At 42.5% G+C, this 26,504-nt stretch overlaps 1 protein-coding gene across 5 annotated transcripts in view; it reads left to right on the forward strand.

The window, feature by feature from the left end:
* Positions 1–1,111: 1,111 nt before the first annotated feature.
* The window catches only part of SLC15A2 (solute carrier family 15 member 2), a 58,057-nt gene continuing 32,664 nt past the window's right edge, over positions 1,112–26,504 (forward strand). For 4 of the 5 annotated variants that reach the window (XM_053947787.1, XM_053947785.1, XM_053947788.1 and 1 more), the window contains exons 1-14: positions 1,112–1,352; positions 4,620–4,707; positions 5,313–5,454; positions 7,364–7,456; positions 8,523–8,622; positions 13,610–13,700; positions 15,746–15,823; positions 18,452–18,534; positions 19,534–19,620; positions 19,936–20,025; positions 20,364–20,408; positions 22,621–22,653; positions 23,719–23,807; positions 25,525–25,606. In XM_053947787.1, the coding sequence (XP_053803762.1) occupies positions 1,221–1,352; positions 4,620–4,707; positions 5,313–5,454; positions 7,364–7,456; positions 8,523–8,622; positions 13,610–13,700; positions 15,746–15,823; positions 18,452–18,534; positions 19,534–19,620; positions 19,936–20,025; positions 20,364–20,408; positions 22,621–22,653; positions 23,719–23,807; positions 25,525–25,606 (1,233 nt within the window). In that variant the 5' untranslated portion in view covers positions 1,112–1,220. Of the gene's footprint in view, positions 1,353–2,390; positions 2,462–4,619; positions 4,708–5,312; positions 5,455–7,363; positions 7,457–8,522; positions 8,623–13,609; positions 13,701–15,745; positions 15,824–18,451; positions 18,535–19,533; positions 19,621–19,935; positions 20,026–20,363; positions 20,409–22,620; positions 22,654–23,718; positions 23,808–25,524; positions 25,607–26,504 lie in introns of those variants that run through there. The other variant, XM_053947786.1, reaches the window with a different exon arrangement.

Consider the following 26,504-nt stretch of genomic DNA (forward strand, 5'->3'; position numbering starts at 1 on the left):
TCCCTTGTGTAAGTGTTCTCCATGTCTTGTTAGCAATAACTGAAGCCAGATTAAGGATCTGTGGTGTGGCCAAAGGCCTCTTTCCTAGTTTATCAGCTGCAAACCTGGTTCTTGTGATAACCAAGCACTATCAGCAACTCAGTACTTGCACTAAGGATGAGTTTATGTAGACTCCTTGTACCAGCTGTGGATTCTGGGTGTGGTCTGTGCATTACTGATAAGAGAAGGGAGAAATATTTGGGAAATTTTTTTTAACATTTGCCTTTTAAAGAAGCCAAGTGTAAGAGGAAGAAAAAACCTCTGCACTGCACTAAGGATACAGCAGAGCCACAAGCACTAAGATAGTTTATGGGAAGGTTGTGAGTTTTGCTATGCAATTGCAACTGGCACTGGAAAAATGCAGATGAAAAGCTCCACTATTGCCATGGGCAGGGCCTGGAAGGAGGGACCACAGTGTACCTGCAGGGAGCTGAGCCCATGTAGCTGCAGGGGGAATCCAGGGACTCCCAGCAGAGATGAGCTGTATTTGTCACATATGGAGCCCCAAAGTGGTCTTCTTGATAATAGAAAATAGAGAGAGGTGTTGGGGCTACTTCTGGGTGCTGGCTGTGCCCACTTGATTAAACTGTCCCATGGGAAAAGGCAAGGTCATTCTAGGGAATTGATGTGGGAATGAACCCTGGGTCACTTCACTCCTGCAGTAGCAAAGAAATGATTTATCACAGTGCAGGCATCTGTGACATCCAGCGTCCAAGGGTTTGGAGTGATGAACATTTTAGTAGTTATGTCTTGGAATGTGTAGCTTTCCAGTGAAATGAGATCCCTGCAGAGTAAACCTGTCATTACCACACTGAGAGGGAGATACACACTCTGCTCCTAAATCCACAGGCAGTAGGTGTATCTGGGACCTGGGATATTTATTCAGCTCACATCTGTGCAGCATCCAGCACCGTGCTGGGCTGGTGCACATAAAATAGCTGGGGGCATGCCAGACAACGGGGAGGTCTGTGCCACAAAGTGCTGACAGCCTCAACCTGGGACTGATTTAGGCTGTGTTCCCTGACTCCTCTTGAACTCTGGAGTTGTCTTTCCTGGTAGCATCTCCCTCCCCTTTCTGCCCTGGCTGCACAAATGTGCTCAATTAGGGTTAACTCAAACTGAATCAAACTTCGTGCCTGAGGTTGGAAATCTTCCCAGTCAACTCACCACAGCCACATAGCATGGTGGGAGACAAGGCGAGAGGGGAGATGAACGCTTTTCAGAGAAACGAATCCAAGGAAACTTTGTTCACTTTTATTTCTGCAGGAGATGATCCCCCCAAAGGAGATTTCCCTCTTCAGAAAAAATCTCCGGTAAGTGTTACTGCTGGTTTCCTTTGCTTTGTTTTGCTTTCTGCTCAGCTTGTTTTAAACATTGCAAGATCTCTCTGTTCTCGCCTCTGTTGTGCTCTGGCTAGAGACAAACACCCTTTCTTGCAGAGGGTTGAAATAAGCCTTAACAACTCAAGGCAAAAATCCCTCCACTAACCTGATTAAGTTAAGAAAGTGCAGCTTAAAGGGAGAACACAAACTGTCTGAATGTTTGGGGAAAAGGGTAAGGGATTTATTGCCTTTTTCCTGAACACTACTTTCCTTGTGGGAAAAAACTTAGATCTCTGAAGTGGATGGGGCTGTTGTGCTTAGGAGGGAGGGAGCTGAACTCTGTTTAGTATGGTGAAACCCACCAGGGAAAGGTACCAGATGATGAAAAGCAGAAGGAAGGATAGGGATTGAGGACAGGCCACTGGTGAGTGTTACAGAGCCCAACTGTAGTGCCAGAGCCTTGGGTTTGCATCTTTGCCTCTGATTTGCAGCCTGATTCAGGTGAATGTGTTGCTGCCTTGCAGCTTTGATGTTTGTGCAGGTTTTCAGGCTAATTCTTGTTGAGTGCTTGACCCCTAAAAACTGTTCACTGCATAGGATTCAGGAAGAATTTGGCTTATGTTGCAGCTGCTTTGACTTGCAGGATAATATGTAATACTTGCTCTTAAAACTCACAGTCGTGCCATTAGCAAACCAACTATTTAACTCAATTTTAATTACTGTTCAGACATTAACTATTGGATATCCAGAGCTCCTGGGAAATATTAATCTTTATCCTGTTTTGCCATTAGTCAGCAAGAAGGAGAGCTGAAAACAAACGTCTCCTGTAGTTTAAATGAACTTTTTTTTTCCCGAAGACACAGTCTGTCAACTTCCACAGTATCTTTAAGAGATCCATAATACCACAGATCCCAGGTTTGCTGTGGCAGCTAAGCACTGCAGACTATCTGTGTGTTCATGAATCCAGGCTTAACCTCTTTGCTTTTGCTGGGGCTGTCTGCTGAGCACGGTCCTCCTCCGTGAAAGCGAGCAAACTGCATCTGGCTCTCCGCATGGATGAAAGCTTCCCACTTTTGGATGTCCAGGCAGGCCACAGGCAGGTCAGTGATACAGTGGAGAGAATACATGAGGGTTTCTGCACGTGCTGATGCCATCTCATGACACACAAGCCAGATGGAAGTACCCTTGCTTGTAAGTCCTTGCTCTATGTTTGTAAGCACTTACTCAAGGTCGTGGCTCAGGCACTTGGGAAGGTTTAGCTGGGAAGTCACTGCCCCCTGCTCTCCTTTCCCTCCTTGCTCCTGCTCGTCTGTAGGAGGTGCCCGTTCCAGAGCAGGAGTGGCTGAAATGAGTCACTGCACCTTAAACCAGTGCAAATAAATCCAGTGGAACTTAGGCACTGGGTGTGGAGGGCTGAGTTCAGGCAGCAGCGCTCCTGCCACCTGTCCACTTGGTTTGGACAGTCACTCTGTGCACCTTATTAAATGCCATGAGTATGTATAGTAAGGTCTGGGAAGAAGATGAAGAAAAAAATCCCTGTTGTACAATTTTAATTCTAATTTCATAAAACGCCTCCCAGCACAAACATGAAACATAATCTGCCTCTTATGGATTTTCTTCCATTATGAAAAATTTGTTGGAGAAGAATATTCTGTGTGTGCATATGGTTGTGTGTTTGTACATTTACAGCTTATATATGCCACCATTTTTAGGCTAGTCTAAAAGCAGGAGGCCCCAGTGCAGTTTCCAAGGGAGCGCATTCTTTCTTACAAGCCATGTTGCTGAGCACAATGGTTTGAGAGTAAATCATACATGAAATGGATAATTATGTATTTACTCTAGTAAAGCAAAAAGGTTAATGGTTTCTTATAAAAAGGCAGCCCTTTGATGCGAAATATAAATATATATATATGTTATATATAAAAATGGACAAAAATATTTGTCTTTAGAGGATTAAGTAATGGAAAGTAGAGGAGAGGTGGGAGTTGTGGAGTTTTGATTTTCTGTCTGTTTTTTTACCCTTTCATAATGTTGAGGAAGACAACGTCATTAAGCTATACTCTTCTAAACTCGATGCCATTGCTTTGGGAATCCAAATAAGCTTAGGTCTCTTGGTGGTAAAATAAACCTGAATAAACACATCTATTTTGGTACTGTATTTGCATTTGGGACTCTGGGAAGAAATACAGGAATTCATTATTTCTGACATGAGGCACAGAAATGCATGTGAAGAGTTCATCTCACTGGCCCATACCATGGCTGTTTAAATCTATAAGTATAGTTATATCTGTTAATATCACCCTCCCTCCAGATTCCTCACCAAATCCATGGCCAGCCCCTCTCCTGCTAATTGGCAGAGGCTGGGCAGTGCTGTGTAAACCTGCTTTCCTGTTGTGAGGCAGTGGAGCCACTAAGCAGCTGGAATCTGAAAGCTGCTTAGCTCAGACCACGGTGGGGTAGCAAGAGGGACAGAGGCCCACACAGGGTCATGCCAAGACTCATCTGTTTAATGCATTGTATTTCACTTGGGAAGTGCTGATGTGAGCTGCAGTAAAGCCAGGCTCAGAGAAAGAGTGGCCACACTTAGGTTTCACAGTCCCATCACTGGCTTTACTTAAAAATTCTGATTAATAAATTGAATTATCCATAGCTGTGCCAGTAATCTTGGAATATGAAATGGATGCCATGCCTGAGGGAGTGCCAGACAGAGGGCTGATGCTCTGCTTCAGTGAGTGGTGGCACAGCTCAGCACAAGTGAGGAGCAGAGATTGAGAGAGGTAGCAGCTTTACACAGAAGCAGACAGAAGATCCCTGGGGTCTCCCAGTTTCTGAGGCAAGGTCTGGTACTAGAAGAGGGAGCAGTTTTGGGGCAGGGTGATAGCTTTATATGAAGTGCAGAAGAAAAGGCATCCAAAAGTGTTGCTTTGGTCTCAGTGATGTTTTAGCATTGCAATCAAGAGTCAGTAGCACCCTTCCAGTGGAGTTCCTGGAGCTACAAGCATGGTGGGCTGCTGATTGCCCACGAATCCCCATGGCAGTCCTTACTGGGCTCATGTCAGCCGGGCTGATTCACTGGTGAGCCTTAATCAATGCAAGACTACTGTGAGGTCCACTCTCTTCTTTGAGTCCAGCTCACAGGCCAGTCAAGCAGCTGTGGGCACTTGATTTTTGGACTGAACTCCTCTACCACCTGGATACTGTGGGAATATGTTGCTGGGGTGAAGGCTTTGACAGTTGGTACATTCTTGTCTTCCACAGAAACTCTGTGGCTCCAACTACCCCCTGAGCATTGCCTTCATTGTGGTAAACGAGTTCTGTGAGCGCTTCTCCTACTATGGCATGCGAGGTATGTGGTCTGTGACTTTCCTGTCCTGAAGTCTTTACACAAATTGCATTGGTGTTTCTGAGCTGTGCTGTGTGTAGTATCAGCTGTATTTCAAAGTTAATTGATATTTTGGAATGCACATATGAACAGTGTATCTTAACATTGTTGCTATATCTAAGATGAGAAGAAGTTGGGACTAGAGGGCTCCAAATGTACCTTCTAGTCTAAATTATTATACAGTTCTCTATATCAAACCTGGTTTTCTACTGTGTGATGTCTTTCATAGTTGATGTGCAATCAGTGTGCTTGGGAATTGAATCTTACAGGCACCTAATCTGCAAAAAGAAAAAGTGCATAAACAGAACTACAGGTTAGGGTAAGATAAGCTAGAAAATACATTTTTCAGGTAAACATAAATGTTTATGAGCAAAGGATGTCAGATACTCATATATCTCACAGCTTCTCCTGTGTCAGAGATTATGAGGAACAGGTTTGGAAACACAAATCTTTCCACCACACTGCTCAGTTGCTAGAAAAATCAGTAGTTTTCTTGCCACCATGATCCTGCTTACCTGCTGATATACACATTAATTATCTGATATGATTCTTTTTTTGTTTCCTTTTAGCTGTCCTGACACTGTATTTCTTAAGTTTCTTCCACTGGGATGAGAATCTCTCCACTGCTGTGTACCATGCCTTTTCCGCACTGTGTTATTTCACACCTGTCATTGGAGCCATCATGGCAGACTCGTGGCTGGGGAAATACAAGTAAGTGAAGACATCTCTCTAATTCAGTCAGCATGCATTGACACCATGCAGCCTGTGCAAGGACAGTGCTGTGTTTGCTCCCAGTTTTGAGCCAGCTCAGAGTGCAGCAAAGACACACTCTTGAAGGTCAGCTCCTCTCTTTTAACAGAGCTGATCTGTTTGCTCATGCTTTTCTGCGCTTGTCTAACACCCAAAGGCCAATAGGCAAGCAAGTTGGGACAAATGAAATGTTACAACAACCCTTTTCCTCCACTGTCCTTCCCTACCTGACTTCAGGAAGCTGAGGTGTTCGGCAATTAACCCTCAGTTTGCTAAGGTCTGCTTCTGAGAAGGATTCAAAGATGAGGAAGTGAGGAAGATGATTCAAGTGAGGAAGCAATGTCATCATGTAGATCTCAGATTCAGGTGAAATGTCACTATCTGTAACGTACTTACTTACACTTCTCACAGCATAAGTAATGTATCAGCACACCGACTTTTATGCCTGAGAAACCTGTGTTCTCTGAAATCATCTCCATCAGCACATAACCAGGTAGATGCTTCCTCAGTAAGGGTCCTTAGGCAGTCTTCCCTTCTGATAATAAGTTGTGGAGCCAACATCTGCCCTAGAGTGATGATGAGCAGCTGGATATAGGACTTTCTTTGCTTGGCACTGTTTTTTCATTGTTTGAGGAGTTTGCTTGGCTGTCAGGGTGATGAAGTGCAGCTGAACTTTTCTCTCTAGGAGAGAAAAGAGAAACTTAGAGAGAAACTTTTCTCTCTAAGCCTATCTGGCAGAAGAGTCTCAATAGGAAATAAACAGCTGCCATATGCCTATCCAGAAGAAATTTCTTAAGGAGCTATCAGTGTCCTTTTTTGTCTGTGCTCAGTTTTAGTCATTTTCTTGTCCCTTTCAATGAAAAAAATAACAGTGGGGCTTTATTAAATTCATAATTTAAGGTCACCTAGCAATGTTCATTAGTTTTGAGGATGTTTATCTTGCAGCATGATGTTGTGAGAAGGTAAATCCTTATACAGATGATCATGTGTTAGGCAAGAGACTTTCCTTGGAGTAATCCCTATAATTTAATGGGAAGTGGCTTTTGCTGTAGTAGCTGGACCTTGGCCAATATAACAGATTAGAGGGGCTTTTAGGAATGATCTGATGTAGTGCTAAATTAGCTGTTGCAGCCAGGGTTTGAATGCATCAGGGACCTCTTCCATGCTCAAAGCTCATAGGACTTGTGGTGTTTCTGTCCTTACAAGTCCTTTGATTCAGCTCTGTATTTGTCTTCAGCACAAGAATACATAGATTTCTCTTAATCTAGAAGGTGGTGAAGGAATAGAATACACTCAAGAGTCTGATCATCCTGCTCATATTTCTTCTTCTCCCTCACCAAAACATGGGAGGCAGATAGATGAGCTCAGTCTTTCAGAGATACTTGGGACCCAAAACAGACTTACGATGAGGAAACCACACTCCTAATACAGGTTTGTTGGTTAGGTGGGTCGAATGTGGGCAACAGTCTCTAGGCATCCCTTCCAGTCAAGGGATTCACTTATGCACATCCTACAAAATGCCAGTTATTAGTAATCTGGAAACTGAGTTGGACCTGAATAGCGCTCTTCTCTTTGCAGTCTTCCATGCGTGACAAGGCTGGAACACTTTTCATTTATTCTGCTCAGTAATGTCTACAAATACAGCAGGGGCTATCCCTCCTTAATCTGAACCCATTTGCATTTCTATTCCTTCTAGTGCACTCAGTGTTGACACAAAGGAATTACAGCTGCCCATTGTACCACTGGTAGAACAAACCAGTTCCTTGTGTATCAGCCAAGTAGAGCTGCCATATCAGGGCCCATGGGCGCACTGTTTTCAGATTGTACATCACCCAGCACCTTCAGTCACTGCTCTTTGCTTTCCTCACAGGACGATCATCTACCTCTCCATTGTGTATGTTGTTGGCCATCTGATAAAGTCAGTCGGTGCCATTCCATCCCTGGGCAACCAGGCAGTTCATGTGTAAGTAGCCCTTGAAGCCACAGTGCTGTAGAGGTTGTGATGGTAGTTAGTTTATCAAATCTGTAATTTGTTTTATCTCCATCATACCAGCATTTTGGGGGCTGTGCATGGATTACTTTCATCAGGGAAAGGTTAGAAATGTCCGAGTAAGAGCAGAAGGGCGGATCTAGTGTGTGAACATGCCAGATGGAGTTGGAAATCACCACACAGACTCTAGGCACAGGCATTGGGAACCACCCCTCACTGCTATACCATGCTACTGGTTTGGTCTCCTGTATCCAACTGCCTGTACCAGGCTCCTTCCTCCCTCATTTCATCAGCACAGCTGCCCAGCTCAGCAAGGTTCCCCCATGTGCATGGGAACACAAAACTGAAATACATTTCTGATGACAGGGTCTGTCTCTTCCACAGGATACAGTCCTCTAGATCCTGAACTGATAGGCTTGTCAGAGTAGTGTCTCTGAAACCACCAAGCTGGTTTTGTCTGTGTAGTCATGGCTCAAAAAATATGCACATGAAGGCAGGGACACATGTTGTTTACAGAACAGTTTTCTTTTGTCCCAGACCTGGTCAGTCCTGATACTCTTGTTCCCTAGAGACATGACCTGTCAGGCCAGCAATGGCATTTTGAAAACCACTGGGAAGTAGAAAACACACAAGAATGAGCCTAATTCGAACAGTTTGTCTGCTCTTACCCAGGCTACAAGGCTGCAGAAAGTACTCCCCTTTTTCTTTTTCTCAATTGATCTCTGACAGCTTTTGTTGTCATATAAGTAAAAATAATTTCACAGATCTTTGATCTCCTATATGTCCATTTGACCTCAGAATAACAAGAAACTGACAAAACCAGTTTGGTTAATTGACTGGTATGGAATGCAGAAATTAGGGTAATTAATTTGTTTTTCAAATTATTATGATATTTAATTTGTTTGTTTATCTAGCTCATCATCATTACCCGTGTGCAAAAGACAACATTATCAAAGGAATTGTAATTGGGTGACACTAAAATGCTCTCATAAGCTCTGGAAAGGTTTTGCAATGGTGATATTTTTGTTCTTATATAAAGGGTCCTGTCTATGGTTGGTCTGTTTTTGATCGCCCTTGGAACAGGAGGTATCAAGCCCTGTGTCTCTGCATTTGGTGGGGACCAGTTTGAAGAGGAACATGTAAGACTTCTTTTCTTTCCTAAAATCTGCAGTGTCTGCTTACTTTGTGAGGATGTTTATGTGATCAAAATCCTGTTGTGCTAGAATAAGGGCCAGTTTGCTGGAAAAGACATGAGGTAGGATGGTTTGCATAAGACTTGAGAGTATCTTGATGCTTCAGGAAGGCAAAATGTCAGCAGAACAGGATTGATACTGGAAAGGATAGGTCATAATTGCATCAAATCATCTAAATGTTAATTGGACATCAGAGTAGTTGAAAAATCATGTCTTGCATATCATGGAACTGTATATATCATGCATCAGCTTAACAGGGGTGATTATAATGCACTGCAGTGGAATATGGCAAATGAAAGAAAAGACTGTATCATCAGCCTATGCTTCGGTGGGACTTTTCCCTCAAATCAGTCATAGTCCATGTCTCAGATGTTGTTCAGAAAGAACTGTAGGAAATTCTAGTCTTTTGCAAGTAATGCCAGAATGTTTTCTGGATATTCCAGAATGGAAAGTTCTGAAGACTTGAGAAAATGCTTCTGTTTAGCTGTGTTTGTGTTGTGTATCCTGAGAATTGTAGTCCAGGTGCTTTGTGTCCTCATTCTCTGTCATGAGTGCTTAGCCCCTCATCTGCACTAATCTCAAACTCCCATTATTCAGAACAGGGGCTAAACCAGGGATAAGGTAGTGCTTAAGGAAGCAAAGCAGGTCAGGAAGTGCTAATCCTCAGGCAAAATGCTAAATTTTTCAATTGACTTGAAGTTAAATAGATTTGTGTTGACACACAAATAAAAATTTCTATTTTCTCAATGACAAGCATTCAAGTCACCAAGTTGTGTGCAGGGCATAAGTCCTCAAATATGTAGAAGGCCACTGCTACAAAAAAGAAAATAAGTGTTGGGGTCTGTGGTGAGTAGGCTTAAACTCAAGGACGATTATTAAGGACTAACAGTGTGAAATTTTTTTCAGAAGTAGATCTAGAGAAATACTGGGAAATAATAGTGCCTGTGGGAGATGGAAATTCCCATCGATGGAGGCATTAAAGAAGGACATTAGACTAACAGTGTGTCGCTGGAAAATTTGGATAAGAGTTGGCCCCTTGGACAAGGAGCCCAGTAGGGCAGTTTTCTCCTTGTCTTTTGCAATACCCCAGTATGAAGTCAACATGTAATGAAATAATATAGGCTAAATTTAAAATTTTGCTAAGAGTTGTGCTTTCTGCACATGAACTGAGTGATGCTGAAGTGATGAAGCTTATGATTACTAAGAAGTAACAAAACATGGGATGTTCCGTGGTCACTTGTCCAAAGTAAATCCTCCTGCTGGCATGTCTACATGCTGTCAGTTGCACCTGGTGCTTTAGGGGATGTGTCAGAAAGGGGATCAGCAATACTCTGGTGGTCACCAGCCTCCCCCGCTGGCACAACTCTGACCAAAAGCAGGCTGGCAGCACAGCACATATGCTCTGGGATAGCTGCATGCATCCCAGTGCATGAGCGTCCTGGCTTGCTGCACCAATAGTTGTCCCAAAAGAATTCGAAGAGGTCCAACAGCAGCATTTACACAAGTGCTACTTCTGTGAATACTGATGATTAATAGTGTTTATCCAGCATCTTTTAATTACCACCTAATTACAGTATGATAATATGTAACACTTATCTTCAGAGTGTTTTATAGACTTCAGCTAATGAATCTCAGCACCCCTCTCAGGCACATATATATTATTATTCCAACTTTACAACTGCAGCTGCAGAGAGAAAGCCTGAACTGCCTGTGGTTGTGTGGGCCTGTACCCATTCTCCAGCATTCAGACTACATCTCTCCAACAAATTTATCAAATACAAAGGCTCAAACATTCACCTGTGTGCTACCTTCAAGAAAAACTAATTTAGAGAAAGAAAACTGTAAAAAGCATTCTGATAAGAACAATGTGTTCTGCTCTATTCGTTCTTTTTCAAACGTTCTTTTCAAAATAGAAAGTTTTCTATTTTACCATTTTGAAATTACTTGGCCTTTCAGATGAAACAAATAAGTCATCAGAATTTGAATGAGAAGTTTTGATTTTGTAAGGAATGAAAGGTTTGAGGCCAACCAGAATATTTCTTTCCTCTGGAGTGCTGTTTGAGGGGTCTTATGTTTTATTTTCTTCCACTCGAGGTAGGCTGAAATAAGTTTTAAAAATTCACTATGAAATGAAGCATTTGATTCCCCCTTAATTTTCAGGACACCAATAAATTTAATCTGAGTCCTTAAGTGCACAGGTTTATTTGTTTTGTCTGAAAACTTGGGATGAGGTAGTTCTGTGTATAAATAACTAAATTACCCCTGCTATTCCTAGAGACAAGTTTATGTTTTGAGGTAAATGCACAACATCAATCTGATTCTCTTTTAAGTAGTTCAGGAGCATAATAGTCCTGGATCTACCACTTTGAGAATGGTACTACCACAGACAGTGATGGGCACTGTTTTGGTGGGAGGTCAAATAAGGAAAACAGCTTTATCTGCAGGAGATTTCCAAATGCCTTTGTCTGTGGGATTAGAAGTCCAAGTTAAAAATGCCTGAACACAATTATATTTAAAATATGCTATATGAATGTGAAGCTGCTGCACATATTAATTAGGGACCAAAGCTGCTTTCAAACAGTGCAGTATGGTGTTTTTGGTGCTAAATAGCTTTCCTTTGTTTCATTATTTTCTGGTTGCCAAGGAGATCAGGATTATCATGTACAGTACCTATTCTGAAATTAGCTAATCCAAATCATGTTGTTGTTAATGTATGTCTGCTCTAAAGCTTAAGACAATAGGGAGGAAATTCTTTATTCCAATCAGTATAATTTGCGAGATGCTGGGTCATTATTTTTGTAGCTATTTCAGCTTCTCTCTGACCATTTTTCTTTCCATCACTAAAATCTGAAAATGTGTTAAATAAGATGCTCCAAATTCTTTATGTGTCGCTATCCTCTTCTCTTACTACCACATTCTTTTTGGTAACTGTTGCTGTAGACTTTATCATGTCGATAAACTCATGCTTGAGTTTATCACAGCTCTCAGAAATTCCGATTTGCTCAGATATGAAGTGTTAGAAACATACTGTGACAATTTGGCTAGAAGAGGGCAGGACTGTGAGGGTTCTACTGCACCACCCTCGACAAGCCATGTGAGGGCTATCCAGGAATGGGGAAGATTGCTGGGGCTGCTCATTTCTCTAGTTTTCTCTATGATGACAAATAACTAGTCACAAAGGTAGAATGAAAAAGAAAATATAATTTTACTAGTTAAGCAGTAGAAAGTTCTGTTATCAAAACAGGGTTATCAAAACCACCAGCAAGGAAAGGAATATAACAGGTAGTCAGACCCACTGCTGTTTTCTGTTAACCATGAGAACATGCCATTGAGATTATTTTTATAAGGCTTTCAAATCCTTTAGTCTAGGATATGTAATTTAAGAGGAATGTATAGGTCAGCCTTGAACACTCTAGGAAATAAAATTGTGTAAAAGCCAAAAGCTTAGTTGATGGGGTCTTCCTAACTGTGCTGGGTCAAGGCAGAAAGCCCTTAATCCAAGTAAGGAGACCCCCAGACTCCTTGCTGGGTGGCAGTGAGAGGTGATGGGGCTCTCACCCTGACCTTTACAAGGGGCCATAAAGAGAAGCCCTCTCATAGTCTCCCGCCCCCCTTTCTTCCCTGCAGTAATCCCCTGTGATAAGTGGCTTCTTGCCATACGAAGTAGCAATATTTCCTGTTGGCTGCACCATCAGTTACAGGAAGTACTGTTACATTTTTGGAGCTCAGGATTCATTACTTTACAGCTGTCCTCTTTTAGCTGCCTGCAATTCTTCACGCTTTCTCCAGTTTTCTAGCCTTGTGAATATTGTTGTCTCAGGGAGCAGATGGAAGCAGGACACGTTAGAAGGAAAGGAGACAGAACAACAGTCCCTGAGGAGTTTTCTAGCACTCAGCTAAGTTAAAGCTTTGCATTCAAATGATGCTCAGGTCATAGAGATGAGGCTCAAGGTGCCCTGAGAAGCTCTCTGTTGGGCACCATGCAATGTCTGATGCAATTTTCTCCGCTGCCTTTATCAGCTCAGGTGTCCCAGAGCTGCTGATACACATAAGCATGGGGTGGGTCAGGTAGCCTGCTTCTGTTTCCCCTCTCTGCTGGCCCAGCCAGGCACAGGGAGGAGATTAACACTGTATACAGCACACGTGTGACTGTGTATGTATGTCCCTTCCACAAGCAAGGAGAGACTGCATGCACATATTACTTCTGCACAAAGGACCAAACTCTGCATCAAATTCTTGATTCCTTCCAAATTATGAATTATGCAGGAAGAAAGAAGATCAGCATGAATTCTTTGACTGTATAAACTACAATATGTTACAGCTTAGGTCAAATTCAAAACTCTTTCTCTTAGAGTTCATCCCTCCATCAGGCTCTTGAATTTGCTCCCCTAGATTTAATTTACCCTATTAATTTGAGGTTGATTGGCCTCACCTTGATGGTCTCCTCTTTGATGGATACTTCACAATTGCTGGCACTCTTTCATCTCTGCTGTGATTACCAGTTCCTTAAAATATACAGGTTCCTTTTTCTACACAGGAGAAGAGAGGGAAAAAAAAAAGAGCTCAGACACAGAAAGAAATTATGAGCTTGTCAAACCATGCCAAATTGGATTGAATTGTTGACAAAGGATCTGAATCATGCTACTTGTTCTGAATAAGTAAATGCTTTCCCCTCCTTCCAGTCTCACAACACTCTCAAAGCAGCGTCTTTTCTTCTGAAATGCCAAAAAGCCCCAAAGCACTTCTCGAGTAAAGTGAGCTGATTTGTGTGAGCATTTACTATCACCTGAACACGAGCTTGTTTGCTTAACATTTTATGCACTTTGTGTCAATATTTACCCAGCCTTCCTAACGAGAGAATTGATAGTGTTCAATTTGCAAGCCCAATACTGTGTATTAGCCATGACATTGACATTGTCTTCTCTTGTTTTAGACCTCAGAGAGAAGCAAGTTTTTTTCCATCTTCTATTTATCCATTAATGCTGGAAGTTTGATCTCCACGTTTGTAACTCCTGTATTAAGAGGTCAGTGTGAATTTAGAATAAAACAATAAATTAGCTGCCTTCTAACTACTCTGCTGTGCATAGTTAGACTCTTAGGACAACAGAACGGCAGAAATTATATTATCTGTGGAGTGGTCAGTGTATTGCATTTACACCTTGTTAATCCTGCTGTAGCAGCATAACAGATTTATGATACAGGCAGACAACTCACAGAAATTATATTCCTGGTAGTATTTCAAAGCCAGTTTGAACTACAGAATTAAAACATGAAAGGTGGAAGGACCTATATGGTCATCTATTCCCCACCGCCAGTAAAGGACTTGGCTTCAGGTAAACTGTGGATGGGAAATGAGCTCTGCTGTCCTGTGCAGTATCAGGGCTGAAAAAACTTAGCAAGGCTGGTTTTACAGTCCTACCTTCTCCCTCCCATGGGGTGCTGCTGACTTCTGGAGGGCTCTGTCCTGGCACTCAGGCTTGTCTGCATGGGTCTGCTTGCAAGATTGCTGCCCTGAGCAACTAGCTTTGAAGACAAAGCACAGGCCTATGCCCCATTTAAGACCTACTTTATATTCCAGCCTGCTTGCAAAACCCTTTTTAGTCCCTGAGCCTTGCTGCACTTACTTCATTGTATCGCAGGGTTTCGAAGCCAAAGGGATTGGCACACTCTAAATATGGGCACAGAGGCAGAGCAGGCCATAGGTGATGGGGACAGGGACAACGTAGTCTTCACATTTAGTTGCCATTTTTTAAATCCCATTCCATGGCTTCCAGAAAGCTCTGTTTGTTTGGAGTGTCATTTTAACAGGCTCTTGTCTCATGTTTACACCACGCACAGGGACAAAGACAAATGCTGTATCTCTTACTTGCTCATTCTCTGGTGTCTCTGGGTCAGCATTCAGTTGGGGAGGTGTTTTTGCTTAAAGTGGTCAATGGGCAGATGAAAATCCAGTCCCTTGGAGCATCAAATCATGTGCCAGTATAATCTAGTTGCAACATGGAACTGGAGAAGCTGGAGAAAGTCATATTTTTGCTAAGTGTGAAATCTTTTCTTGGAAGAGCAGGAAATGCAGTTTGTAGTCATTTGGTACAAATACGAATTATATACTTTTAGGTCGAGAAGTCCAACTCATTTGGCATGTTAAAAGTTCAGTGTGCCCAGAGAGCCCATGCTCTCAGCTTTATTGGATTTTAGCTGTTTTGCTGAAAATAAGTAAATAGATGCTATGCATTCACACAGCTGTGCAGCTGGGATTTTCCAACTACAACAAACAGGAGCAGCTGAGGGCTTCATGGATTGGTCTCCTGCTAACTGTTGGCTTACTTTAGCCATTTTGTCATTATCCATGTAAGAATGCAGTAATGTCTAGCCCCTGGCATTCAAACACAGAGCCCATTGCTGGTTTGCTGTTTGCAGCCGGACCACGGTGCAAGAACTGACCTGGTCCAAGAGGCGCAGGTTTCAGTGACTCTGAGCTCAGATTGATGCAACCCATGCTGTAACACACCTGGTTTCCTAATGGGTTGCTGCAAGACCTGACATTTGAAGCAGGCTGCCCCTAGTGTGATTGGTGGTGGTGGGAAAGGGAACTGGAGTTCTAGGGCTTATCCTGAGCTCCCACTTACGCAGTGCAGGCATTGGCTTCCACTTTGTCCACTGTAGGTCGCTATGAAAACAGATTCAGGTTTTTTCACACAGGACTGATGCAGCACAGTCCTGGTTCTTTAGATCTAGTCAAATACAGAATGGCTTCAGGTTATTTTAAATGTTGTGCTTTTTTTCCCCAATTACAGTTCCTAGTACTTCTTTATACCTATTTGTCTGCCCCCTCCCTTCTACCATTTGCATCAATATCCCATTATCAGCTGCTTTTGCTGGCACACACTAACCCTGCTTCCAAATTGTCTTCATCAAGGGAGGACAACTGTTTCAAGGAGATTCAATTCACAGTGTCAAGCACCAGCAAAGAAGATTTAAAACCAGGGGAAGTGACTGATTTAGGGAATCAAATCAAAAGCCCCAGTAACATAAGTCTAGATGTAATAAGCTGCTTTTATTTCTTTTTCAGGAGATGTGAAATGTTTTGGAGAGGATTGCTATGCACTGGCTTTTGGTGTCCCAGCGGCACTGATGGTGTTGGCACTTGGTGAGTGGAAATAGTGGTAATAGGAGCTACCATTTTTGAGTCCAATAGATGGACAGATGAGAAAATGCACAAATTCACTAATTCTGGATGGATACTGTGACGGGAAATGAAAGGGTTCAAGGTCACCTAACAATTCCCAGTTCAGAACAACAATAAATATCAGTAGTTGATTGATGGTGGGCAGAGCATGGTTTTACTTCAATCTTTTATTGTGATACTGTTAAGGGGGTAGTCTGATGGATGTTTCAGAGTATAATTGCTTTGCTCTCATGTAAAGGAAGGCACCAAACTGATTCTCCTGATGGCTTGAAGCTTTGCCTGTGAGGAAACATGGCCTTTGAACTGCAGTCTGAGCAGTCCTTAGAGATCCCCAGCTTATAGAAGAAAAGCTTAACATGCTACTTCTAACCTTTCCACGGGCTTCCTGCAGCTCAGGGCCATCTTTAATGGCTCAGACTTCTGCTGCTGAATCTGTGTGCTGCAGAAGGAGCTAGATGAGATGTTAGTTTGTTCTGAGCTGTCTTACTTTGCTTGGCTGAAGTAATTCCCACAATTGCAGTGACAACTTATTATTATGTTGCAATAAAAAAATCCTTATTATCCAAGTGTCAGGAGACAGCTACAATCCCTGTGCTTCTTAACGCTTGCATCTTAGCCCCATTAATGTACTTGTCAAGATTTCTTCTTCAACCTTCATAAAACATTCAACAATCTCCCAATTTTTAATGTTACTCCTTGGTAGCCAGTACAGAGGACACCCCATTAGCTTTAGTTTCACAGCTGCAAGCTGCTGAGAAGAGCAGTTCCCTTATTACACTGCATGTGTGAGCTTTTGACACAGCATGGGGTGACTTCTCATTCAGCTTGTTACCTTCACTGAGAGACCAAGCAGTTGTGTGATTTCTTTGCAGCATCTGAGATTTTGAAAAGTCCCCCAGAGAATGTGCATGTTGCTGTCTCCACTCAAATTTCCATCAGGGAGAAGAATCAGGAAACTGAAGAAATATCATCAGGCCACAGCTAATGTTGCAGCAATTATTTTCAAAAAAGTGCATAGTCACAGGCCTAAGAAGGTTCTATTTTCCCCTGCGGCCTGTTCCTATCAGCTTAGGGCCACACTCTGTGCACACTCCATGCTATGATGAATGTTTCTAGCAGAGCAGTAGTTGCCCAGGGGAAAATGAACATGTAAATATTGCAGTTTCAGTGAGGGCATTGGTGGAAATGTGTTTTTAGCTAGTGTCCTGCTGCCAGATTCCACGTCCTGCCTGGCAAAGCAGCTCTCTGTTCTTTGTAGCATGCTGAAATGCTCTGGGAAGTGATATATTTGACTATGTGAGTAGCATGCAGAACTGGAGAAAATACCCTTTCGGCCCCAACTGGCTCTCTCCCTGTGTTGGAAAGCAAGGATAGATTTAGAGTGAGATTTTCTGGGCTGCTAGGATTTCTGAAGGATGGGGTAGATTGATACCATTTAATTCCAAATGCTAAACCTAATGCAGGAACATCAGCTCGCAAAGGAGTCAGTGGCATCACCAAAAGTTATTTCAGCAAACCTAATGAATCACGTTTTTAAAAGCACCAACATCTTCACAGGGAGATGCTAAAAATGAGGTAGTGCAGCTACCCACTCTGGGTGACTTTGCACAAATGCAAAGTGCTACTCACCTAAACTGACTTCAGAGGTTTCTTAAGTTCTATAAGTTGAACCTGGATGCTAAAGGTCTTCATAGTCAGATAAAAGCAAAGGTGAGTTCCCTGCAGTGTCTCAGGCCTCCTGTGTTAGGATGGAAGTACCTGCTATTCTCCACTGCCTGTGGACTGACCCAGACAATTGGGTTAGTTTTAAAAGTTCAGGTTATTATTATTATTATTATATGGATTTCATGCTTAGTATATGGATTTCATGCTTAAGGCGCTTCTCCCTACTAATCTCTTTGGAATTCCAGTGTCCTCGAAGACTCTTAGAGAGCAGGATAAATGATACATAATCAGATAACTCAATCTCTGACAGGATTTTGAAGTCTCATTCTGATATTCTTTGTGCTTTGATGGAGAAACCCAAGATAAAACAGTATCTTAAATTGTATATCCCTTTGTGGAAACCATAAATGGAGGTAATTTCTGTTAATGTCTCTGTGTGAGGCAGGGATCTTTGGGCAGTTTCCATTGAAATGTGTGTAAAATGCAAGTGCACAGAGCCTGTGTTATATCTGGATTAATCCTCACAGGTTTCCAATGGGTGAGGGTTGATTTCCAACATCAGGTGCAGCAATTCAATGTGGATTGTACTATAAGTTTAGTCTACAAAAAGTATAGACAAAGTGAATTTTCAAAGTTTTAGTTCCCAGAGTGAATCAGATATGGATGTGCCTGTTGTGCCAGAGTAGATATTACGACAGTGATTTTCTAGGGATCACACTGCCTCTTGTAGGATGTTGCATTTTCTTCCATCTGTAGGCATTAAAGAACTCTTTTATATTTATTTACTTAGAAGTGCTATCCTGTGTGCCCCGAGGGCAGAGCATTTCTTTTGAATACAGGGGTGGGGGATCCTTCCCAGAAGCCAGTGCAGGATTGAGCTTTAGCCATTTGAATCCCCATTTGGATAATAATATTTTTTTTCAGTTGTGTTCATTGCTGGAAGTGGACTGTACAGAAAAACACCACCACAAGGAAATGTCTTGCTGGAAGTGTGCAAATGCATTGGTGTAAGTGTGTGTAATTTTCTTTTTCATGTGTGAGTCTGAGGTTGCAGGACAAAAAGGTGCAAAGGGAAAGGGGAGGTGACTTTTGGAGTTCTTCTCTATGCTGCTATGGGATTTCTTGCTGATGAGCTGTAAGGAATAAGAAAAACGTTTAGGTACTGGTTTATTCTTTCAGCATTTCAATTATTTCCCCTTAGCTCCATGAACTGTTCAGTTGATGTCCACATAGCAGAACCATGAGTGGCAGATGCTGGTGGAAACTGAAGTGAAAGGAAAATTCAGAAACTCAGAGAGTATCAGATATTACGCCATTTTTTTTCAGTTGAATATTTTTTCTGAACTTTATCAGTTCAGCAGACAGTAATAGCACACATTCATATTATGGACATTCAGCATGTTCATGTAAATGCAAGAGACACTTGCTGAAGTTGCATTAGAGCCTTATAAATTGTTTTTCATGGTGTGTGAGCTGAATACATTATGTGAAAAATACTCTCTTATTATTAGGTAGATAATGATGTTTCTATTTCAGGAAGCTGTTGCTAACAGCAGATGTTTTCTCTTTATCTAGGTCAATCCTAGTGCCAAATTTACCTTGGGGAAACAGGCGGGATCTTAAAGACAGGATTTCTAAGTGAGGTCTGCCACTTTTTTTGACAGTGTGGCTCAGTGTGTTCAGTGACTGAAGCACACAGCATAAACAGGCCAGGAGCTGGACTTCAATGACCCTTGTGGGTCTCTTCCAGCTCAGGATATTCTAAGATTCAGTGATTCCATGATTCATTTCCCCATCACACCTTTAATCAATGGTGTCATAGAAACTTCCCTGCAGACAATTCATCATAAAGCATCCAATCTGAGATTTTAGAAGTATCCAGCAACCCACCCCCCTCAATGTTTTGGAATTACTTATATTCAGAGATGGGGAAGGTAGCCTTGAGTTGGGAATGTGACAAGGGCAGGTATGGCATGAGTGAGTTACTCACCCATTTTTCTCCCTAGTTTGCTCTTAAAAACCGGCTGAAAAACCGCTCCCGTGAGATTCCAAAGAGAGATCACTGGCTGGACTGGGCTTCAGAAAAATACTCAGTAAGTGATGCTCTACCTGGTAGGTTTGGAGTGGGAAGGGGGAGATGGGCAGACAGACAGGGGAGACAGTAAGTCTGGTGTGGCCACACTGTTCCTCACATGCATTTTCCTGTCCCTTCCCACATGTGTACTCTCCTGACCCTTAATGGACAGTTTAGGTGCTGCACTGAAATGTAGAAATGCAAGCATATCCAATGTCACAAGGAAGTGCAATGAAGAACTGCCATGCAGAAAGAAATAGGACTTATGCTTTGTGGCTTGAATCACCTGTTGGCTTTACACCCCTACCTTACCTTTTTACCTGTTCCCTTTTAGAAACAGCTGATTGGGGAGGTTAAAATGGTGACTCGTGTTCTCTTCCTCTTCATACCACTGCCAATGTTCTGGGCCCTGTTTGATCAGCAGGTACAGTACTGTGGGTACAGCTCTGCCTGCCAGCCTCGGTTGGCACCTCTGTACTTTTGGGGTAATGTCAAAGCATCCTGGGGACATAGCGGGCCACACTCCTACCAAGTGTCCAGGGCCTTCCACCATCACTGCTGGTCAGCCCTTCAGAGTCCTGCCAGGTGTCTGGCACAGGAGAATAAAAGGGGAGAATGTGCCCTGCCTAATGACAGGTGTTACAGGGAAGGGAAGGAATAGATGGGAAATAAGACCTCCATCACTGTCATCTTCTCTGTCCCCGTGTTTTCTAGCCCCATAGAACATCTTGAAGGCTTCACCGCCATCTTTTTTCTCTTTAGGGATCCAGGTGGACTTTGCAAGCCACAAAAATGAATGCTGATTTTGTAAGTACTTAATGTCATCAGGGCTGGTAAGACTAGTAGTAACATCCCTGCTCTTGCTTATTAACCGGAGTCTTGCAGTACTAAGAGCGTCTGCTTGGTGAATCTGGGTGAGTCTCACTTTTGGTGATTAGAAGCCAGAGGCTCTGTTCATGCAGCCATGTTCAGTTCATCACAGCTCATCTCAGCTAGAAGTGAGGGCTGGGGAGCCATCAGCAGCCTGCAAGGTCAGGGGTGCTGACTTGCTGGCAGCCAGTGGCCCTGTGACCTAGGGCAGGTAGGATTTTCAGCCTGCTGCCCCCATGGAAGACAGACAAGTCACTCAGCCCTTTTAAGGTGCTGTTGTACATTTCTGCACTGGATCACTTGGTGATACATTAATGGAGTCTCTTAAAACCAGCAGGAATCTTGTGTATAGGATAAAAATGTGATAGGGATTAATTAGCTATGTTCCATAAAGTTCTTCAAAGGTGTGAATGGCAAATGGTGCAGGCTACAGTAGCAGATAAATGTAGATCAGCTATCTGCCCAAAGGTGTCCCCACACTGGGCTGTTTTTCAGACATATATGTTTTAACAGGCCATCTAGATCTTGCCTGCAGATGCTCACATCAAAGTCTAGGATTGTACATGTCCATTTTCCAGTTTAAAATTGTCTTAAAGCCACAAATTTGAGACCTTCTATGTCACTCCTGTTAAAAATTGGGCTCTCAATATGTGATAATCATTAGGCTTAATTAGTTTAAATGAGGCATGAAAAACACTACACCTTGGGTAATATTTATCCACCTCAGAAAGACAGAACAAAGTCCATGCAGTCTATGTGATGTATATCTAAAACATTCGTTTTCTGGTGTTTTGCTCACATGCACTTAGTGATCCATTAGCAGGAGAGCTAAGTATCACCAGGTGTCACTACTGGACTCTCCCAGGTGAGGAAAGATAGATTCAAGGCTTTTATTTTGTCACACCAACTTGGATAGCTCCTTGGCTTTTGTTTCAGTCTCCTCTGCTCTCCCCTCATGAGCTGCCCCACCTCAAGAAGGTGAAAATTAACTGCAACATCAGAGTGATGCCACTCTTAGGCTTGTTGGAGTTCATGTTCATAATACTGTCTTTCTGTTCAGCGGACGAGGGTTCAGCTAGGAAGTCTGGAGTCAAACAGGGAATGATTTAGTGTCAGATGAAGTATTTGAAGGCTCATTTCCTAAAGGCACATTTCTATAGTGTGTGCAAAGTAGCAGGAGGGGGTATTTGCCTGGTATTTTTTCACTCTCCCAGGAGGCAGCTGTGGGCAGAGACAGCCAGTCTAGACTCAGCTCAGGACAGGACTGGCAGACAGGAGACACCTCCCCCCCCACCCCAACCATTTTCTTGGAAATATGTTACTTCCTTCCTAATTTCTTCCCTCCTGCACCCTTCCTCCCTGCCACCGCAAACCCCCTTCCCTCCCAGTCTTCTTCATCTTAATTTCAAATGAAAAGCATTTAATGGAGTTCAGAAAACCACCAGTCCCTCCCTGGAGACAGGTCCATGGTTCCTTTTGGAGTCTGGGATCTCTCCATCCATCCATTCCTGTTGACCTTGCCTGTTTGTGTGAGCTGGGATAGTGATGCAAGTGTGAGGCACCTCTTATAGCCTTGAGGACTCTTGGCTCAAACCAAGAAGCTGCAGTTGTCCAAAGCCTGTTAGATGAAGATGGGGGGAGGAAAGAGGTATTTGTGCAGCCCACTGGCTCAAGGATGGTCTTTTATTATTCTTTTGGGAGCTTGGGAGAAATGCCAACAGAGTTCACAAGGTCCTGAAGTTTGGGAACACTCACTTATAGGGTTGGGGCTTTTCACATCATAGAAGCAGGGAGGGAAGAAGCTCTAAGCCTGCCTCCCAGCTTGGACACTAACACCCTCATCCTTCTCCACTCACCTGGTTCATGGCTCAGCCAGCCTGAAAGATGAGCCTCAGTACCTGTCACGAGCTGGATCACAGCTGCCAAATATCAAGGATTGAGTGCAGCTTCCTTCTGCAAAATGATCTTATTAAACAGTGTCCTTAGACAAAAAGTGTCAAGAGCACAATATCAGCTGCTAAAGCCAACATAAAGCATTTGAAGAAACCACCTTGGCTGCAAAGGCCTCTCTGGGACTGATTACTTATTTACCATATGCACTGATATGTTATAGTGTTTATGAATCACTTGGAATATCTTTTTATTTCAGGGAATATATGTCCTTCAACCTGACCAAATGCAGGTAAAATATATTACAGGGTAGGAAATAACCCTTAGAATGTATCTTCTTCTTTTCTCTCATTTATATTTTTCTCATGGGACCAGTAGCCATTCTCTGCTCCTTTTCAAAGTAATAGCAGTGCTCCTGCTGGATGCTGTGGTGTGGCCTCTGCCTTATTGTTCACAGGCTGTTTTGCAAGCTTGGGCTTCAGAAGACCCCAAGGATGTCCTAATGCAGAAGTTGACCCCTGCAGAACAGTGCAGAGGTGTGGGGTAACATGCCACCACAGTAGTTCTTGAACTAGTGCTGGCATGTAGAGAATACCACCTGTATCTCCTTTTAACAGGCTCCTGTCCTGGGATGAACATAGTTCTTGAAATATGTTTGGTTCCTCCCTTTCTGCAGGGTAGATGAAAACATGAAAGCAAGATGGTGCTATGCTGTCAGAGTTGATTACAATTCTTATGGTGAATAGCTCTGGAGAAATTCAAAGCTGTTCTGTTCCCTGAAATCTTCCTTTGGAACTGAAACAACACTTCTCCCTGCTTGTTCTTCATTGCTCTCTATTTTCTTGCTTTGCCACTTCTGGCTGGCAGACAAGCTGTGCTCCTATCAGGAGAAATTTTGTTCCTGGGGGATTACTTGGTTGTGTTGAAGTGTGAGAAATTGCCAATCTCACAGAATAGTGCCTGTTCCTCTGGGATTTTGCTGAAGTCCCAAGATGTTTCCATTGTTGCTGATTCGTTGTAAGGTCCCACCACAGCACCAAAGGTCACCTGTCTCTATTGTCAGTGGGGTTTGTACTCTTTAAAAACATCATGTTTCAGTTCTCTCCCCAGAGAAACTGGGCCAGTGATGCTCGCTTGCCTCTTGGATGGGAGGATATGAACAAAATGTATTCATGCCTGTGAAAACTAAATAGCAGAAGCTGTTAAGTGCAAACTGTGATTATATTTTAAAAGGAGGTTTTAAGTGTTTGTCCATGTCTCTTCTGTAATTGAATAATTTCTGGAGGACAGTGCTTTATAGGTTTAATTACTAAAAGTTGCTTTCTAGCCACTGAACTCCCATTCTTTTGTATTGCAGTTCTTAAACCCACTTCTTATTCTTGTCTTCATCCCAATTTTTGACCTTGGGCTCTACCCCCTGATAAACATGTGCAAATTGAATTTCACGTAAGTACTTGGGGACAATGCAGATGCATCTGTGCTTTTTCTTTTGCTGTAAGTGTGCAGAATACCTTTTAAAGAAGAGAAACACAAATTTCCATTCACCTTTCCCAATGTTTGAGTATACTTCAGTCCCAAGAGGCAGCATCACCCTCTTCCACAGAACGAAGTGACCCATTTGCTCATGGAAATGCCAGAGGGTAAAACTCAGTGATGTTGGATTCTGCTCTGTACAGATTTTTCTAAAAGTAGATAGAGTAGTCTCACTTTGAATTTGATCAACATGCTTTCCACCTTGTTTCCCAGGTCATGCCTAAATAATTCCCTCCCTGAAAAGTCCCCGTGAGACCAAATTCATGGTCACATGCTGGCTAGGATCTGAACCAGTGAGTGCATAAGGAGATTTCTATATAAGCCAAGCATTTTATCCTTAGTCTATGCTAGCAAAAAGTGCAGTGTAATAGGAACAGACCTCAGGTTGCTTATGAGACCTGCTTTATGCAATTTGTGTGAATTAAATTCAGAGTATCTGTATTCTGCCTCTGTGGACTGATGCCCTGTAGCACTGGAAGTACATTATGTGCACTCTTGGAGTGCCTTTGTCAGTGGAATTTCAACTGAAAGGAGACAAGTTTCTGTGCCCCAGCACCCCTTCTGCATGTGAACCATAGCATAGGAAAGGGTAATGAGTGGGGTGATCGGCTTAAAAAGCACGTTCCTAATCCAAACTATGGACAGACAAAACCACATGAAATGGGGGTGGCAGATGCCTCAGAAGCCTTCCCCTTTACCCTCATGTCCTTTCCCACTGTGCTGAATTGCTTGCACCTGAAGACACATCAAAAATATTGTCCAGCCCTGCAATGGTGCCCCTTTTGGAGGATACACATCAGAGGCTGTGCTTCTCCCTGATACCATTGTGAGCCCAAGGCCTGGACTGTGCCTTGACTTGGCAGAAAACTTCCTGCCTGATGACACAGAGTAATGACCCAGCTGCACAAACTCAAGAACCAACCGAGACTGAATGCCAGGACTAAAGACCATTACAAAGAGCGGAGATCACTGAATCTAGAACCAGATTTGTCTTAAATCTCAACAACTCAATACTCAGTTTGAATCTGCTGTTCTGGACATGTATTATTCTGATTTATATCAGATTTTCTCACCAGTAATTCTGGTAAAGTTGCACTAGCTTTGCCTTGAGTTTAGAAGAAAGCTCTTTATTTTCTAGAAATGTAAATGTATTGGCATGAGAAATAATCCAGAATGATGCCCCAGATGGTCAGAAACATTGATGACATAAACTACACATTTTTCTATTTCTCATTCTCACTGCTAAATACAATGCTACTTTTCTTTTGCCTTCCCCAAAAGGGACTTGAAGATACATAATTTCTGGTGCTCCTTCCAACATCATGGATTAACATAATGTCACGAGCTATTCCCACCAGAAGAGCTGGGAAAAAGATAATATGAAACTTGCAAGGAAAGAACTTCTTTTCACGGCATATCAATTTTAATTTGCCTCAGTTCTGGCCTCATGCAGAATAATAAAATAGTTTTAAGTTAAGAGATTGGCAATTTTAAACAGCCTGTCATCCTGAGTGCCACCTGTTGGACAGTTTATTACATGGTTCTGGCACATTTTTGGCTCTGAGGAATGGTATTCTATAGTTTAAATTACTTTTTTTACTTAATGGCACCTCTTTCATTTGCTCCGTAGACCTATTAGGAAAATGGCAACAGGTATGATCCTTGCAGGGCTGGCATTTGGACTTGCAGCTGTTATAGAAGTCAAAATAAATGTAAGTAAAGCACAAGGCATTCCTCAGAAATACTTTCTTTCAATGGGATGTTATTAGTGATGTCTGGTAGATAATCATTTAAGCCATTGTGCTCCTTGATCAAAATTTGTAATGTTTTCTTTACAACTGAGCATAGTGATCCAGTTGCTGATGATAATTCTTACCTTGTCTACTTTTCCCTCTCTTTGTCCCTATGTCTTTCTTTCTGGTCTTTGCAGTTTTGCTGTGCTGGTCATCTGTATTGGTCTATATTCTAGATTTCCATCGTCAAAGTGCTTGACAGACATCTAGTTAATGCTAGTGATTAATTTCCAAAAGGTAGTTTGTTCTCTCTCCTATTTCTTGCTGTAGCTTGCCTATACTTTTCTGTTTGGGGTCTTTTATGTGTGTACGGTGGTTTCAGTTTTTTTTTTATTTAATAGTTTTAAAATTTTAAAATTTAATTACTTTCCTGCTTTATGATGGGGATGGCTTTTTTACAAGGCACATTATTTCTCTGGGGAGGCAAGTGAATGCTGACACAGGCATCAGGGACTGCCAGGCATCCCCAGAGAGGATGGCAGCACATCTCTTATAAATTCCATGTTAGCTCCTGCAGATTTGTACTGTTTGTTTCTGGCTCATGACCAGCATTGTGTAGACTTTGGCTGACCTTTGTCTCACAAAAGTTACTATAGGATTAATTTTTAAAGCTTCTATGTATACTTCAAACATTCTGTTAGAGTGGCTGGCTCACAGCCCTGGATTAACATCTGCTGGTTCCTCAGGTGAATCCCCTAACGAGCCTCCCACTGAAAAGAGACTGTGTGGGTTCAGGTCTTTTTTCTGATCTCTTTATGTGAGCAAAGAAATGCTCTCATTGCCACCACCAGAATCTCTGGCCAAGCACCAAAGTCTG

Source organism: Vidua chalybeata, chromosome 7 (genome assembly GCF_026979565.1).
Source record: "Vidua chalybeata isolate OUT-0048 chromosome 7, bVidCha1 merged haplotype, whole genome shotgun sequence".
In the NCBI taxonomy this organism is placed as follows: domain Eukaryota; kingdom Metazoa; phylum Chordata; class Aves; order Passeriformes; family Viduidae; genus Vidua; species Vidua chalybeata.